Source organism: Geotrypetes seraphini, chromosome 1, assembly GCF_902459505.1.
Source record: "Geotrypetes seraphini chromosome 1, aGeoSer1.1, whole genome shotgun sequence".
Taxonomy (NCBI): domain Eukaryota; kingdom Metazoa; phylum Chordata; class Amphibia; order Gymnophiona; family Dermophiidae; genus Geotrypetes; species Geotrypetes seraphini.
The window spans coordinates 517,221,858-517,238,191 of record NC_047084.1 but is presented as its reverse complement, the minus strand read 5'-3'; the positions used below and the strand labels follow the sequence as shown (position 1 = coordinate 517,238,191).

The window sequence follows — 16,334 nt, the reverse complement described above, 5'->3', positions numbered from 1 at the left end:
GATGAGAAGAACCCCAGCCGATCTCCAGCCGCATGAATGCCCGCATCAAGTTAACAGTGGACCGTGCCACCAGCAAGGATTTCAACTCCCCACACACACACCCCGACGTCCGTTTAGACTTCTTCCAGCTTCGCCTATGTGCCCTACTTCCATGAGCTGGAAAATGTCCAAGCATGACTGCCCCCCGGATCTTACGACACAGCTCCCACAGAACCTTCTCCCAAAGCTCCGTAAGCGCAACTAATGCAGGTGCATCCCTAACCTCCTCATGTGGGACCACCCCACCACCCCTGGCCATAGTACCTACTCTATCCTAGTGCCCCGATGAAGACGCAGAGGAAGAGGAAGACCCCGAGGAAGACGTCCCCCCTCCGTTGCCTATGCTTATCCTTCACCCGCCTCCTAGCCTTTCTAACCCCAGCAACCTTGGCAGGTGCCACGTTACCCACATCCATGGATCCTGGAGCGCTGTCCACTGCAACGAAGATGCCACTGACAGCAGCCCTGGTCTCAGATGAACAGGTCCCAGCAGATTCCGTGGCACCACCATCAGCAGCCACGCCCTCCCCGGAGGCTCCATCACTGCACTTCTTACTCCACATGGCGCTGTCTCTCCGACGCTCCTGCCATGATGCTGGTACCAGGTCCCTCCTCCATGGGCTCCCGACCGCTCCACCGCTCCAGAATCGCCGAAGAAACCTGCGAAGAAAAAACGAGAGCAGGAGCAGTACCCATGGGTATACCCACAGGCACCCACCATCCCGACCCATAACCCCTGCCAGGAACCAGGCCCGCCGACCATCTCCCAGGAACGTACCCACACCATGGCCGAACATGGGCCCCCTGCCCGCACAGGGAAGACCCTGCCGCCAAGGGGGAACCACAACCTGGCCCACACATACAGTCCAGGCCCACCCAGGTCCCGGGGTTGTCCAATATCCATCCCACTCACCCCCAACCCAACACCCAAAGCAGGGGTCCCAGAAACTGCCCTGCAGCCCTCCCCCTGGGCTGCCCGAGTACTCCCTCTTCCCACACCAGCTGCCTCAAACCCACCGCAAGCTGTTAAAGGCGGCAACGGCAGCTCCGTCAAACCCCTGTCCCCTTCCAAATCACCAGAGCTGTGGCCTGCTGAGCAGACCGAAACGGCACCGCCCGACTTGCCTCACCCAAGCCTTGGAGCTGGAATAGGATTCACAAGCCCCACAGCCATAACCAGCTCCGACTGTTCTCCTCGTCCCCCACCCGAGCCAGCAAGGACAATTGTTGAGAGCGCCTCAGTTTTTGAGCGCCACTCAGGTCACACATGCACGTCCCGCTGATCTGCACCCACCTGCTCTGACGGCTCCTCGGCGAAAGCTTCGCCGGCCAAGAGGGAAAGCTCCACCTTGTCCTCCAAGGAACAGTCCGCCGCTGCACCAACCGATGCCATCAGCTGTGAGAGCAGAAGAAAGCTGGAACCTGGACCAGGACAAACGCCACGTAGGGATGAGAAAACCGTCGCCCTGGAGGACCACCGGAGGAACTGGGTCCTCCGTGGTCCCGACTTTAAAGCCTTGCCACCGCGACGCTGACCCACTTCCTGCCCAATCCCCGCGCAACCTCCCAGCGGGAAAAATCCCCAGCTCCAATCACTACTCTCACTGCCCCCCCCCCAACTACCTGCCTGTCTCGATGGGCGACACGCGGGCCTCCCAGCCCCATGTTACTTTTCGCCCATTGAGACAAGCTCTTGAGCTACATTTAACTGTTTGATGCTTGTGCATATGGGAATCAGACTGAGCTGGCAGGAACAGACACAAATTTTATGCCTGTGTCATTTTCTACTTTGAATATGAACTCTGTTTTTATTATTATTACAGTATTATGTTGACTAGGTATAGCAAGAATTCTGTCTAGAAAGTGTGTGCACAAGGTGGAATACAACCCAGTTTAAGACAGGGGCAAGAAACTTTGATATAAAAAGCAAGGGGGGGATACAATTTCCAGCTTAAAACCCAGCTGAGCTCTGGTTAGTCTGAAGAAGGGATTTTTAGCCTTCAGTCCTGTTGTAAAAGGAGATATAGTTAATTAGCAACAGGTAGGAAAATCCTAGGACAAAAAGAAAGGATAATTTTACTGCAGTTTTATGGTAAAAGAGAGGTGGGGGCTGGCTGGGGGAAAACAACCCTTGGGGTAGGCGTAGGGGGGAACAAAAATCAATAAACAGTGTATTTTTAAAGGAGGAAAGAGAACATAAGCAATAAACTGGAGGGAAAAAAAAGAAAGAGAGGGTGGAGCTCAATGGCACATGCTCAAAGAGAGATCAGGGATAAGAATTGTTGCTAATGTCCTGGAATAAGTGTTCGCACTCTCCAGGCACTTGTGCAGGGATCTGCCGCCTATGTCTCTTTCCCCTCCCAGCTTGGGACAGTCTCCCAGAGAGGAGGGAGAGTGTGGGGCGGGGAGCAGGAGCCGTGCTTCGTCCCAGCATACATTCCTGTCCCGTGTAGCTTGCCAGGGGGCTACCTTGCCGAGCCGGGGGAGGGGGGGACTACTTAAAAGCCACAGGGTAAAGAGGAGAGGAAGAAACGGAACTGGATGTTAGGAGCGGAGAGCCTTAGTCTCGGAGACCAGCTGGAGTTACCGAAAGGGCCAGGGGGAGCCCTGTTGCAGCGTGAGCCGCGGATCTGCCACCGGGATGCGAGGAGGAGAAGCGGGACGACTCGGCGGAGCTGTCCCCCGGGTGCTGTTGTTGCTTGCCGGGCTCCTGTACAACGCGGCAGGTAAGGCTGCTCCGAATCTCTCTCTACTTCCCCCCCCCCATCGTTTTATGTAAATGCACCGAGGCAAACTTTAATTATTACTGTCTGCATAACAATCGGTGTTCCTAGCTTTTTAAGCTTTAGCTTTTTTTTTGCATTGGATAATGTTGAGTTGTACCGGATCAATTTGAGGCAGTGTTTACCCCCCCCCCACTCGTGCACCAGATTCTTTTCAGTGGGATGAAAAATGTTATTTGCTTCAGGTGCCCAAGAAGAAACTTATATAATTAAGGGGGATTATGTAAACTATACGTGTGGGTCTGTGAACAACTTTTTTTTTTTTTTTTTTTTGGGGGGGGGGGTGCTGAATTTGGGAGCTGTGCATCTTTGAAGAAAATGACCCACGTTGTCGCTGTCCGGTTTCTCTTCTAAGTGAAGCTCATCCGTTTTTGTTCGTCTTGGCATTTCAACTCGGCAGAGAGGTTCCTTTGTTTTTGCCTTGAAAAGGTGCCCGGTTGGGTTAGTGAAGTGGATAAAAAAACATCTTTGCCTACTTCCCACTTTTATCTCCAAGTGCTCTCGCTCTGAGCAATTATATACTTGGACGTACACCGCAGTGGGGGAGGGGGGTCTGGGTAAAACACGGATCCCATTGACTTTGCAGACCGTATATAAGAAATCAAATAGATAAAAACTAAAAAAAAAAGCAGAAATAAGTCGCTGAATTGGTAGGGTGTCAACACAAAAACGGATATGGAAAATACATAGGGCAAGTAGATCCAACCGTATACCGTTACGAGCGAACCTTTTTGGAGCAGGCAAGAAAAATGCCTACTATCCCGAATGGAAATGGCTTTTTATAGGACTAGTTTGGGATTTGTAGTCGGTATAATAATCCGGCTCCCCTTCCCCCCCCCCTTCTGGAGTAGCGCGGAGAGGGGACTCGAGGCGCTGGAGCTGATGTAGCTTTAATGAAGTCTTTTCTCTGCTTGCGTTTTGGACGAGCCCATTTCCTGAGTACCTGGCTGACCCGGGGGTGGGCGGAGGGGGTTAAAGACGTGGAGGGACGGGCAAGACCAGCGGCTTTCGGGTCTGGCAATTTAGGGCTGAGCTGGGCAAGACCTACAATTGTTTATTTGGGAGCCATTACACAAGATACTGTAAAGATTGAAATTATTGCATAGAATAAATATTAATTCCCTTTTGTTCATACATGTCTAGGGTGGGAATATTTTATGATTTCTTCTGCTTAGGATTGATTGTTGGCTATAAGGGAGGGGGGATATTTGATGAGAGCTATAATTTGATGATATAATAAGTAATGTTAAAGTATAAAATGATTGTATTTTGTGCTCTACTTATTGTGAGTTTAAAAAAATGAATAAAGATTTACAAAAAAAAAAAAAAGACCCAAATTGTTTCTAGAGCTGAATAAACTCGACTTGCTAACATTTGACCTGGGACCGTGGCAGGGAGCCGTCGCTGTTGAATTAGAGCCAGTTTGGGAGTTATTTCCTCTCTTGTCTCAGCAGGCTACAAAAATACGTTGTTTTTTTTTTTTTTTTTTGCAGACCAAGGCAAAGAGAGACAGGAGCATGGGTGGGAGGTAGAAATCCGTACAAGGGACGAGAAAAAAGTCACATCAAAATAATAAACAGACAGCTTCTTTTAACTTCAGTTAAATTACCGGCAGCTTAATCACGGCGCTCTAATTAGAGTGACAGATTTCTGTGTGTGTGTGAAACTTCAGAAGGGAGGTGCCCACCTCCTGCTTTGATGTGTGAGCGAGAGTTCTGCACCCGGAGCCCATCTCATCTGAGGGTGAAAGAAAGGATAGATCCTCCATCCAACCGATCCTTCGGCTGCAGATTGCAAACAAATGCGCAGTCGGCGGCCGCTCTTCCTCCCGCCCCCTTCTCGATCCCATTGGATCACTCGGCCTGCTGAAGTGCACCCAGCTTGGTGTCCTGGGGGTGGGGATCGGCATTACAGTGGACGTGTTAATCAGTTGCAGGCTTGAAAAGCTCTTGCTTTCTAATCCATTTACCTCTCCCCAGGAGGTGACAGATGCCTGCATTGTGCATTTCCTGTTGTTCAGTTTTGCACTCCCCAGCTCTTTTCTGCCATTTGTTGTAATTCCCCCATGGGGGGAAGGGAAACTGTTTTGCTGCAGATGTGTGTGTGAGGGGGGCAGGTTAAAGCTCCCCCTCCTAGCTTGGGGTGTTTGGCATTTGTTGCCCTTTGTGCAGAGGGATCCGAGTGAGTTTTTGTGGGGGTGAGAGTATCTTGTGCTTGGCACAGGATTTGCCAGGTGGGTGGGGGTCATCTACATCATAGCTGCAGAGTCCGCTTTGAGCATTAATGTGAAAGGCAGGCTACAAAATAATTAAAACAAAAATTGCAAAGTAATAAAACCACCTTTTGACTTCCACACCTTGTTTCCTTTACCTCATTCCACTTTGCTGAGTGAGAGGTGGCTGCTGGTACTGACTGGTTGGTGCCTTATTTTAAAGTAAATCCCTACTAGAAGAACCTAGACCATGGTGAGATCCACAGGTCCTGGTTCGACCCCTCATTGCATACAATAGCTGTATTCATACTTCATACATTGGAGCCTGCAGCTAGTAATTCGCTAAGGTTGCCAGTGTGGCATTATACAGCAGTCTGGGCTCAAAATTGTGTTCGACTTGAAGGGTTGCAGAAGTTTTATTCACTTATTTCTTATATAGACTGCAGGCCCAAAAGCCATTGAATTGGTGCATGCACATTCTTAACCCTGGGTTGTTTTGGAACAATAGACTGGGTAAGATGTCCCTGTATACTAAGCATTTTACCTATAGGACAAAAACTTCCCAATGAGAGAGGATTTTGACATTGTGTGCCAATTATAAGGCCTGCAAATTCAAAGCTTGAAGCTGAATTTTGTGTAGTAGGTTTCTGTTGCTTTAATAACAAAAGGGCTGGGAGTCAACTCATTTGTTTGGTGTAAAACGTACTTGAAGCTGAATTCTACTTCTTCTAGGTAAACAGGACGTAAACACTTTTTGATGGGAGGGGGAGGAGAGGGCTTCAGTCCCTGACAGTGATGGAGCACTTCTGTAGCCACCAGGGAGATTTTTGAATTCAGTAATCAGCCAGAGTGCTGGAAATCACAGATGGAATACCAAATGGCATGTTCTGATGTTCCACTTTATGTCCCTCTCTTCCTTTCTCCTCATGTTATCTTACATTTACTGAAAGGCATTACCGCACACTGACACACATTAATGAGTGTTATTTACTGCTAGTTCCAGTTTATGCAATGGGACATACTACAGTAATTATTATACATACACCATAAGCGCTAGGGGCTCTTTTACTAAGCTGCGCTATATATGGCACTTAAAAATTGGCGCTGACTAGTATGGCACAAAGTGTGGTTCTGTAAAAATTATGTGCACCTTACAGAATCACGCTTGACGCAGTGGTTAAAACTACATCCTCAGCACCCTGAGGTGGTGGATTCAAACCCATGCTGCTCCTTGTGACCCTGGGCAAGTCACTTAATCCACCCATTGCCCCAGGTACATTAAGATAGATTGTGAGCCCATCGGGACAGACAGGGAAAAATGCTTGAGTACCCAAATAAATTCATGTAATCCATTCTGAGCTCCCTTGGAAGAATGGTCTAGAAAATTGAATAAAATAAGTACATTGCTTAACTTTTAGGTGCATTCATTTAGGCCAGCTAAAACCAGGTCCAGGCCTAAATGCCTGCACCTAAGTTGTTCACAAACTGGGCATATTCTGTATCAATGCACACAACATCCCAGATCCATTCCTGACCGTGCACCGTTTTCAAATTCACACACTGCAGCTGGCATATACGTTTTACAGAATCATGCGTTCTGAGTTGTGCGCACAACTTTTAATTAGTCCCGGATGTCAATTATGAGGTGTTAGTTGCCAATTATCAGCACAGATTAGGCTGATCAATTTAAGTTGTGTGCGCACATCAGCTACCTGCACGCTTCTTTGGCGCCATATACAGAATTTGGGGGTTAGTGTATCCTTATTTGGGCATTCCTCGTGTATTAAGCCCATTTCTTGCACCACCATTTATAGGGCTTTTTTTTTTTTTTCCTTAAATATATGGTCATTTGCTGTTAGCATTAGTGCAGGGCTGCTCAAATCTGGTCCTCGAGATCTACTGGCAGGCCAGGTTTTCAGGATATCCACAATGAATATGCATGAGAGAGATTTGCCTGCACTGCCTTCTTGGTAAGCAAATTTCTCTCATGCATATTCTTTGTGGATATCCTGAAAACCTGGCCTGCCAGTAGATCTCGAGGACCGGACTTGGGTAGCCCTGCATTAGTGCATGGCCATCTTAAACAATTTAATACAGGTGCATTCACCACTTCTTATCTAGGTGGCACTAATGACTCCTGCGTTATGGACTTGCTAACCAGTTAGCACAGTAATAATGTCGCTGTATTAGCTGATTAGCGCATCTATGCCATTCATAGCCCCAGCATACCCCGTCAAAGAAAGTAAAAACAGATACTGCGTGTTTAGCTCGCACAGCTGGCAAAACTAATGCAGAACGCTTTAGTACGTCTTGGGTCAGGCCGTTTTTGCTGCATAAGGTGTTAACACAGCTCATAAAATGGCCCCTTAGTGAGCTAAGCAGTTTTTTGTTTTTTTGTTTTTCTTTTAGTGGTTGAGATTTTGTACTGGTATATGTAGTATTTGTATTGATGTACAAAAGTTTTCCTCCCTTGGCTAGATTCACTTATCTGATTCTCCGTGGCCGATCCGTGCAGGCCCGACCAATTCACAAAACAATAAAACTAAAATGAGAGTAAACAGAGGAATGCCTCCTCCGACTGCACGGATTGCTAGTGTGCAATCCTGATGCATGCGCAGAGACCATCTGCTTTCCCTGTGTAGAGGGTCTGCGCATGCATTCGGTGTTTTAGGTTTTTTTTTACTGGCTCCGACTCTCCTGCTCTGGAAGGGCAATCCCCGGCGTTTAAAAGCAGGCAATTTTTGACTCTCCTGCTCTCTGCCGCCCTTCCCCGCAGAGCAGCCCTGCTTTAAAACCACGGGCTCGTACTGCGGGGAAGGGCAACAGAGAGAAGAAGAGTTGGGGTGGCAAGAGCAGGGCTCAGCTGGAAGAGGTGTTTGCTGTGCCTACTGGCCCCGACTCTCCTGCTCTGGAATGGCGATCCCTTTTAACAGCAAACCCTTCTCTGGTAGACTTCTAGGTAGTCAATACCTTCTCAGCCCTTTTACTAATTAACTGCAAACGCATTTTGAGTGTTTGCCGCGATCCCCGGAGGCAGCAGCCTCTTTAAAAGCAGGCAGTTATTCTCTCCTGCTTTCTGCCGCTCTTCCCTGCAGTGCAGCCCCACTTTAAAACCACGGGCTAGCACTGTGGGAAGGGCCGCAGAGAGCTAGAGAGTCGGGGTGGCAAGAGCAGGGTTCGGCTGATAGGGGCAGAGCAGCAGAGATGGGCTGCAGGGCTGGGATTTCAGGTCCGAAGACAGTCGGAAAGGACATTTGCGACTGGTCCCCAGCAGTCGTTTCTTGTGTTGATCGACCAGCTCAGTCAGTTTCAAAAATGTCTTTAGTGAACCTCGTCCCTGCCTACTTTGCATGCCGTTCCCCTCATTTGCATGCACAGATTGGAATCGAATCGGCAAAGAGATAAGTGAATTGGGCCAGAGTTGCAAAAGGGTCTCGAACTGATCGGTACACGATCGGTTTGCTTAGTGAATGTAGCCCTAAGTGACCTGATGGGTTCATAGACAAAATCGCGTGAGACAATGGCGCGCCGACAACTGAGCGCAAGGTTGATGGCGCGCCAAAGAAAAGCACTATTTTAAAGGGCTCCGACGGGGGGTGTTGGTGGGGAACCCCCCTATTTTACTTAACAGACATCGCGCTAGCATTGTGTGTGGTTTGGGGGGTTGTAACCCCCCTCATTATACTTGAAACCAAACTTTTTGCCTGTTTTTTAGGGAAAAAGTTCAGTTTTAAGTATAATGTGGGGGGTTACAACCCCCCAAACCCCCATAACGCCAGCGCAATGCCTGTTAAGTAAAGTGGGGGGGTTCCCCCCACACACCCCGTCGGAGCCCTTTAAAATAGTGCTTTTCTTCAGCGTGCCATCAACCTTGCGCTCAGTTGTCGGCGCGCCATTGTCGCGTGCAATTTAGTCCCGTCACCGACCTGATGCTCTGTAAAGCTGGTTATCAGTACACAGTATGATCTTAATAGAAAGGTGTAATCATCCATCTTTTTGACCCCCATCCCCAGTGCCTAATGAAACAGCACCACAGTGACAGATTAAGGATAATGAGTGGAAGAAATGCCTCATGAAATATTATTTAACCCAATAAGAGGTATAAACTACTATGCCAGTTAAAAATTTTGCACTGATGCAGATGCCAGCAAATAATATCTTCAGTACTTCTCTCACTGTTCTAAATAAAATGGTGAAGAGAAAAAGGACCTCCAGGATTTAAGCCCTTTTCAGAAACAATAGTAGGTTAATTCTTCTCTTTCATTCATTCTCATTTATACACATTATCTCAAGTTCTTGAATATATAAGCAGCCAAAAAATGTCTACTTAGCTTTATTCTTTGCTCTTCTGTCAGCACCAGCGGAGGCCTTCATTTCATTTCAAAAGTATCTTCAGGGGCATTCATAATTGCTGCTTATTGTGTATTTTACTGTGGTGTTCTGAGTTCTGTCTTAGCTTGAGAAGTTTTGATAGTGTGTATAAATAAGAGGAGTTTTTTCGGCTCAATGATTGACAAAGAAGATTTAGCCTACTATTGTTTCTGAGAAGGCTTAATTTTGGAGGTCTTTTTTTCTCCTATTTAGAGCATTGTTCACTCTTTCCCCAAAATACTAAGGGCCTGTTTTACAAAGCTGCGCTGGTAACAGCCCCGAAGCCCTTTAAATCTCCATGGGCTTCAGGGCCGTTACCGCAGCGCAGCCGCTAGCGTGGCTTCGTAAAACATGCCCTAAGAGTAGGGGACATGCGATGAAGCTACTAAGTAGTAAGATTTAAAACAAACTGGAGAAATTATTTCTTCACACATGTATGTTAATTAAACTCTGGAATTTGTTGCCGACCAATGTGGTGAAATCAGTTAACTTAGTGGGGTTTAAAAAAGATTTGGATAATTTACTAAAAGAGAAGTCCATAGGCCATTATTGAGATGGCTTGGGGAAAACCACTGCTTATTCCTAGGATAAGCAGCGTAGAATCTGTTTTGCTACTTGGGACCTGGGTTGGCCACTGTTCGAAACAGGATACTGGGCTTGATGGACCTTCGGTCTGTCCCAGTATGGCAATTCTTACGTTCTTATATGAGAAAGCAACAAGATGTTCTCATGAAATATTCTACCATAAAGAACCCCTAAAGCGGTTCATAGACAACCCCGCGAAAAACAAAGGCGCGCGCCGACAACTGAGCGCAAGATGGAGACGTGCGCCAAAGAAAATTACAGTTTTTAGGGGCTCCGACGGGGGTTTTTGTTGGGGAGCCCCCCCAGTTTACTTAATAGAGATCGCGCCGGCGTTGTGGTGGGGTTTGGGGGGTTGTAACCCTCCACATTTTACTCTAAACTTAACTTTTTCCCTAAAAACAGGGAAAAAGTGAAGTTTTCAGTAAAATATGAGGGGTTACAACCCCCCAAACCCCCCACAATGCCCCCACAATGCGGCGCGATCTCTATTAAGTAAAGTGAGGGGGTTACCCCCCACGCCCCCCCCCGGTCGGAGCCCTAAAAACAGTAATTTTCTGCGGCACGTGCCTCCGCGCTGCGCACAATTGTCTGCGCGCGCCTTTATCCCGGCGCACTTTTGACCTGACACGCTTAAAGCAGGGGTGTTCAACCTTTTGACTTCCCTGGGCTGCATTGGCTGAAATTTTTTTTATTTCTGGGGCCGCGCAAACGCTGCAGCAAGACAGAGGAGGGAGCTGGCAAGATGGTAAACATCTGGGGGCAGCAGAGGAAAACACTGCATCGAAAATACTTCACGGGGCCGCAGGTTGGACACCCCTGCCCTAAAGAGAATGGGGAATGTACATTTCTTTCTGGTGTGCAGTATATACGGTAATATCATAGTAACTTCTATATTAAACCATGGCCTATGATTGTGAAGGTGAAAGATGAGATTTAATTTTTGCTGGTTTTCAGTTATTTAAAGTGTGATCTGGAGAAATATCTCATTTAGCATCTGTGACCTACTGTAATGGCTTTGGCACATGATACGACAGGTTTTTACTAAATTGCTACATCCACTAGAGTCGCTTCATTGAAAATTAAAATCATCCCCTTCCCACATTTTATTTAATTGTTGAAGCTAAGGACTTCTTTTTACAAAGGTACATTAGGGCCTTAACGCGCAGAATAGCGCGTGCTAAATTTCCCCGCACGCTAGACCTTAATGCCAGCATTGAGCTGGCATTAGTTCTAGAAGCGTAGCGCGGGTTTAGCGTGCGCTAAAAACGCTAACGCACCTTAGTAAAAGGAGCCCTAAGTGCCTGTTGCGGTTGCAATTTGTTATTGAGGGGGGGGGGGGGGTTGGTTGGTTGGTTGTGTTTCTGTTAACAAAAATGTGCCTGAAATATTAAAGGGAATCTTAAATTGAAATAAATACATAACTTGATGGCAATTTTTTTTTTTGTAATCAAATCGTCAGTTCAATAACACTTGTGAAACACACTATTCCCTTTCAGAGAAGACTGGTGTTAGACCCAAAATAATTCATACACTTGCTTTTAGAACAAATGCTAGGAAGTTCTTTTTTACCCAGAGGGTGGTTGACACATGGAACGCGCTTCCGGAGGTTGTGATAGGCAATGTTCCCTCTAAGGATTGATGAGGTGTGTGCAAAAAAAAATATGCATGAGCGACAAGTTACATACTCCACAAATTTATGAGCAGGCGCGAAGGACGCATTTTTAAACAAATGTAGTTTATCCTTGTACTCCTTATGTATTTTTAATCATCTATGGATATGTTTGTATGTTTATTGTTCAAATGGTTTTATTTATTTCCCCAAATTTATTTTTGTTATACGCATTGAAAATATTTGATATTGCGTTTAAATCAAAATCTCAATAAACTTGAAACTTGAAACGAGTGCCCGTGAGATTGTGGGAGGGTTAAATACTCAAAACTTAGAAGAATAACAATTTACTTAAAGTTTTTGCTTCGCCAGCTTTCTGGTATCTTTACCAGAAAGCTTTACAGTGGTGTACCTAGCATATGTAACACCCGGGGCCCATCATTTTTTGGCATCCCCCCCATCTGTACGAAAAACATGATTTTTAGTAACAAGCCACACGTCACACATGAGTACCTAGGAAAAGGCAGCATCTTACATATTGCAGTAAGCAGTACATCAATACACCCATTGTAAAACTAAACAAGCCAGACCAGCACAGATCAATCCTACACCGTCAATCCTAATAGGAAACCATGTCTTTCAAACACACAGAACACAGAAAACACCTTCGCCTAGTATGAAATATGTCATCAAACTAACCCCTCCCCCTTTAACAAAACTGTAGTGTGGATATTAGCCACGGTGGTAACAGCTCTGACACTCATAGAATTCTGAGCATCAGAGCTGCTACCACCACGGCTGGCGCTAAAAAACGCTCCACAGTTTTGTAAAAGGGGGGATAAAATAGAAATACACAGCTTCAACGCTCTAGCTCAGGGGTGCACAAACTTTTTGGGCTTGCAAGCTACTTTAAAATGACCAAGTCAAAATGATCTACCTACAATAAAATTAAAAAACACAAAGCACACTATACGCTGAGAAAATGTTAATTATCATTCCTGGGTTTTTTTCAAAGAGGTCAAGGCAGATGACTCTATGCATTGTCACCTCAGTAACAACCATACAAAAATAGACAAATATACCCCCTTTCCTTTTTATTAAACCACAATAGCAGTTTTTAGCGCAGGGAGCTGCGCTGAATGCCCAATGCTGCTCTTGACGCTCATAGGCTCCCTGCGCTAAAAAACACTATTGCGGTTTAGTAAAAGGGGGCCATAGTGCAAAATATAGACAGCATATATAAATTCAGACATATTTTGATCACTAAATTTAAAATAAAATCATTTTTCCTACCTTGTCTGGTGATTTCATGAGTCTCTGGTTGCGCTTTCATGTTCTGACTGTGCATCCGATCTTTCTTCCCTTCTTTCAGCCTGCATGCTTCCTCTCCTCCAGACCTCATTCCCTCCCCCAACTTTTTCTTCCTCTCTCCCTGCCCTTTCTTTCTTTTTTCTCTCTTGATGCCCCCTTTCTTTTTTTCTGTTTCCCTTCTGTCTCCCTGCCTGCCCCCTTTCTTGCTCCCTACCCTCCACAAAGCCACTGCTGCCACCATCAGGGGAAACAGGACCCAAAGCCACCACCGCAACCATCGGGGGAAACAGGTCCCAAAGCCACCGCCGCGGCTGCCCCAAGCTCTCTCTGCTTCCCACCGGGCCTACCAGCAATCCCCCGACGTCAATTCTGCCGTCGGAGAGGAAATTCCACCCAGCCAGGCAGCAATTGGCTGGCCCGAACTTCCTCTCCAACTGCAGCCTTAGGGCAGGTGCACAGCCAGGGCGGACCGCACCCCCCCCTTTGGTATGACACCGAAGACATGGCAGCGGCTCCTCTCACGAATCCCCACCTGCGTCGGAAGTCCGATGCAGTCGGGGATCTTGAGAGGAGCTGCCGCTGCATATTTCAACTTTAAAATACAGGCCACCACCGCTTCCTCTCACCTCGCCCTCGAGTGAGCGACAGGAGACAGCGTATGGGCGACGCCACTGAAAATAGTGAGCAATCGCTCATGCGCTCGGCTTAGAGGGAACACTGGTGATAGGCCAGAGCACATTACAGGGGTTCAAGGAAAGTTTAGATAGGTTCCTAAAGGATAAGGGGATTGAGGGGTACAGATAGAAGTAGAGGTAGGTTATAGAAATGGTCAGGAACCACTTCACAAGTGGGCCGCCGCGGGAGCGGACCATTGGGCGCGATGGACCTCTGGTCTGACCCGGTGGAGGCAACTTCTTATGTTCTTATGAATAGATTTGATGAAATGGATCTCAAGCGCTCGCAGTCACAAGCTAACAGAACTAGTCTTGGCGTGTGACTATTTCGCGAGCTATCATCGGTCCTTCTATCTTTTTTTATTCAATTTAAAGTTTATGACTTATTTAATACCATTAATTAAATTATTTTTTCCCTATATTTCAATTTTATAATGTAGTGTAGATGTAATAATACTTAGCTCGGGTGTATTCTTTCATACCCGGCCCTCTGACCACAATAGCGACGGAAGATCTCCGTTTCGCTCTCATTTATATTAAGAGAGCTTCATCAGGACCAAAGCGGTAAATAAATTAACACTGTCCTATTTACTCTTTATGAGGTATTATAGTTTCAACTTAATGTAGCCATGCTAACTCCAGTCCTAACTGTAGCATACCCCAGTTTCCAAGCTTAGATGCTTGTGGTTGCAGGGCAGAAGACTTAGATCCAAAACGTATTAATTTTGTGCTTTGTCATGCTTTGCTTAAGGTTTTATTGTTTGTTTTTTTTCATGTGATTTCATTTTTGTGCTATTTTTAAAGCAACCCACATCAACATGGTTTGTGACATGAAAGCAATGGACCAGCTCTTTATTGGCTTCTGGGGAACAGTGTGGCTGTTTTCTCATTGTAAGCTTTTGGGGGCAGGGAGTTTCTTTTCATCCTTCACACGTGTGTGACTTGTATTACATCTGTATTGATTTGTCTGTATTCACTTTGTTTTGTCTGAATATGCTGGCAGGGCTGTATAAAGGAAAAAGAGCATTGTGGATCGTTCCCTTGAAAAAACACTGGTGCTAGTTTTCGTGAATCTCCTTTCAGATTCATAAAATTCTTTTTAAACTTTCCCTTGTGTTTGAATTTTTTTTTTTTTCTTGATTCAGTCTTCAATTATTTGAGGTTTTATTTTTATTTTTTATTGTTGCTATGCTGAGCTTAAAATAAGTTTATGGAAAATAACACTTGTAATGATGGCTAAACACTGTTTCCTTGCAATGGGGTAAGATAAATCAATGATTATTGCTGCAGATTCTTGTACTCTGTGCCAAATATGAAAACTACAGGTAGAGTGTAAAGCTGTTGCCTTCAGCTGGACTAAAGGTTTCAGAAGACAGCAGTGACAATTTCACTATACATAGATGTGAATTGTTTTTGAATAGATGAATCCATAATATGTGACTAAGGTCACCAGAAATAAAAATGTATGCTTTGAAGGAAAGGGGGGGGAGATATGACTTGAGACGTTTAGATACCTACCTCATGTAAATGCACGAGTCGAGTCTCATTTGAAAGGAAGCTCTGGAATGAGAGGACATAAGATGAAGTTAAGAGGTGATAGGCTCAGGAGTAAGCTCAGGAATAATCTAAGGAAATACTTTTTTTAAAGAAAGGGTGGTAGATGCGTGGAGTAGTCTCCTGGAAGAAGTGATGGAGACAGAGACTGTGTCTGAATTCAAGAAAGCCTGGGATAGGCACATGGGATCTCTTAGAGAGAGGAAGAGATAATGGTTATGTGCTATGCAATTTCCCCCATATAAACATTTTAAAAAGACCAAAAGTCACCTATTTTATAAAAACATCAACCCTTATGTGCCTTCATAAAATAGGCACCTAGATCCAGGCCCAGTGAGGTACACATGCCCATGTATCCCTTTATATCTGCTCTGAAAAATATGTAGATGCGTGTGTGTACTCTATATTGTATCCATATAGGCCTGGATTCTATAAGTGGTAGCTGCCTTAACACAATGGCCTCCGATCACGGATCAGATAGTACTGTTTATAGAATTGTGCCTTTATGAAAGGTAGTTGCTGGACATGTAGGCCAGGGTTTTTGAACACCTACATTTCCAATGCCTACCTTTCACGTGAATCGCACCTAGGGAGGTGCTTTATGACACCTAACACCACTTCTGTCATTAGCCACACCTACAGTGACATTAGATATTGTAAAGTGCCTCCATAGGTACCATTTTTTGGGTGCTGGTAGTACCCTGAATTTTTTTAAACTCCTTTCAAATGGTGTTTTGCACTTAACTCAGGCGTCAATGGCGCCTAAGTTAAGGTGCTGTTTATAGAATACTAGCCTTTAAGCCCGTTACATTAACGGGTGCTAGAATAGATGTGTCTGTCTTTCTTTCTGTCTGTCTGACTCTCTCTCTCTCTCTCTCCTTGGCCGCTTTCTGTCTGTCTGTCTGTCTGTCTTTCTTTCTGTCTGTATCTCTCTCTCTCTCTCTCCTTGGCCGCTTTCTGTCTGTCTGTCTGTCTTTCTTTCTTTCTGTCTGTATCTCTCTCTCTCTCTCCTTGGCCGCTTTCTGTCTGTCTTTCTTTCTGTCTGTATCTCTCTCTCTCTCTCCTTGGCCGCTGTCTGTCTTTCTTTCTGTTTCTCTCTTTCCTCGGCTGTCCACCACCACCCCTTCCCTGCTCCCCCTGTCCAGCAGTAGCCCTTCTCCCTTCCTTTTACCTCCCCCGTGTCCAACAGCACCCCT

The 16,334-nt window shown here is 45.9% G+C and overlaps 1 protein-coding gene across 1 annotated transcript in view; it reads left to right on the top strand.

Moving 5' to 3' along the window:
• Positions 1-2,371: 2,371 nt before the first annotated feature.
• ROR2 (receptor tyrosine kinase like orphan receptor 2) overlaps positions 2,372-16,334 on the top strand; it is a 434,759-nt gene continuing 420,796 nt past the window's right edge. Inside the window, 1 exon segment of the mRNA XM_033928948.1 lies at positions 2,372-2,765. Coding sequence (XP_033784839.1) covers positions 2,681-2,765 — 85 coding nt within the window. The 5' untranslated portion in view covers positions 2,372-2,680.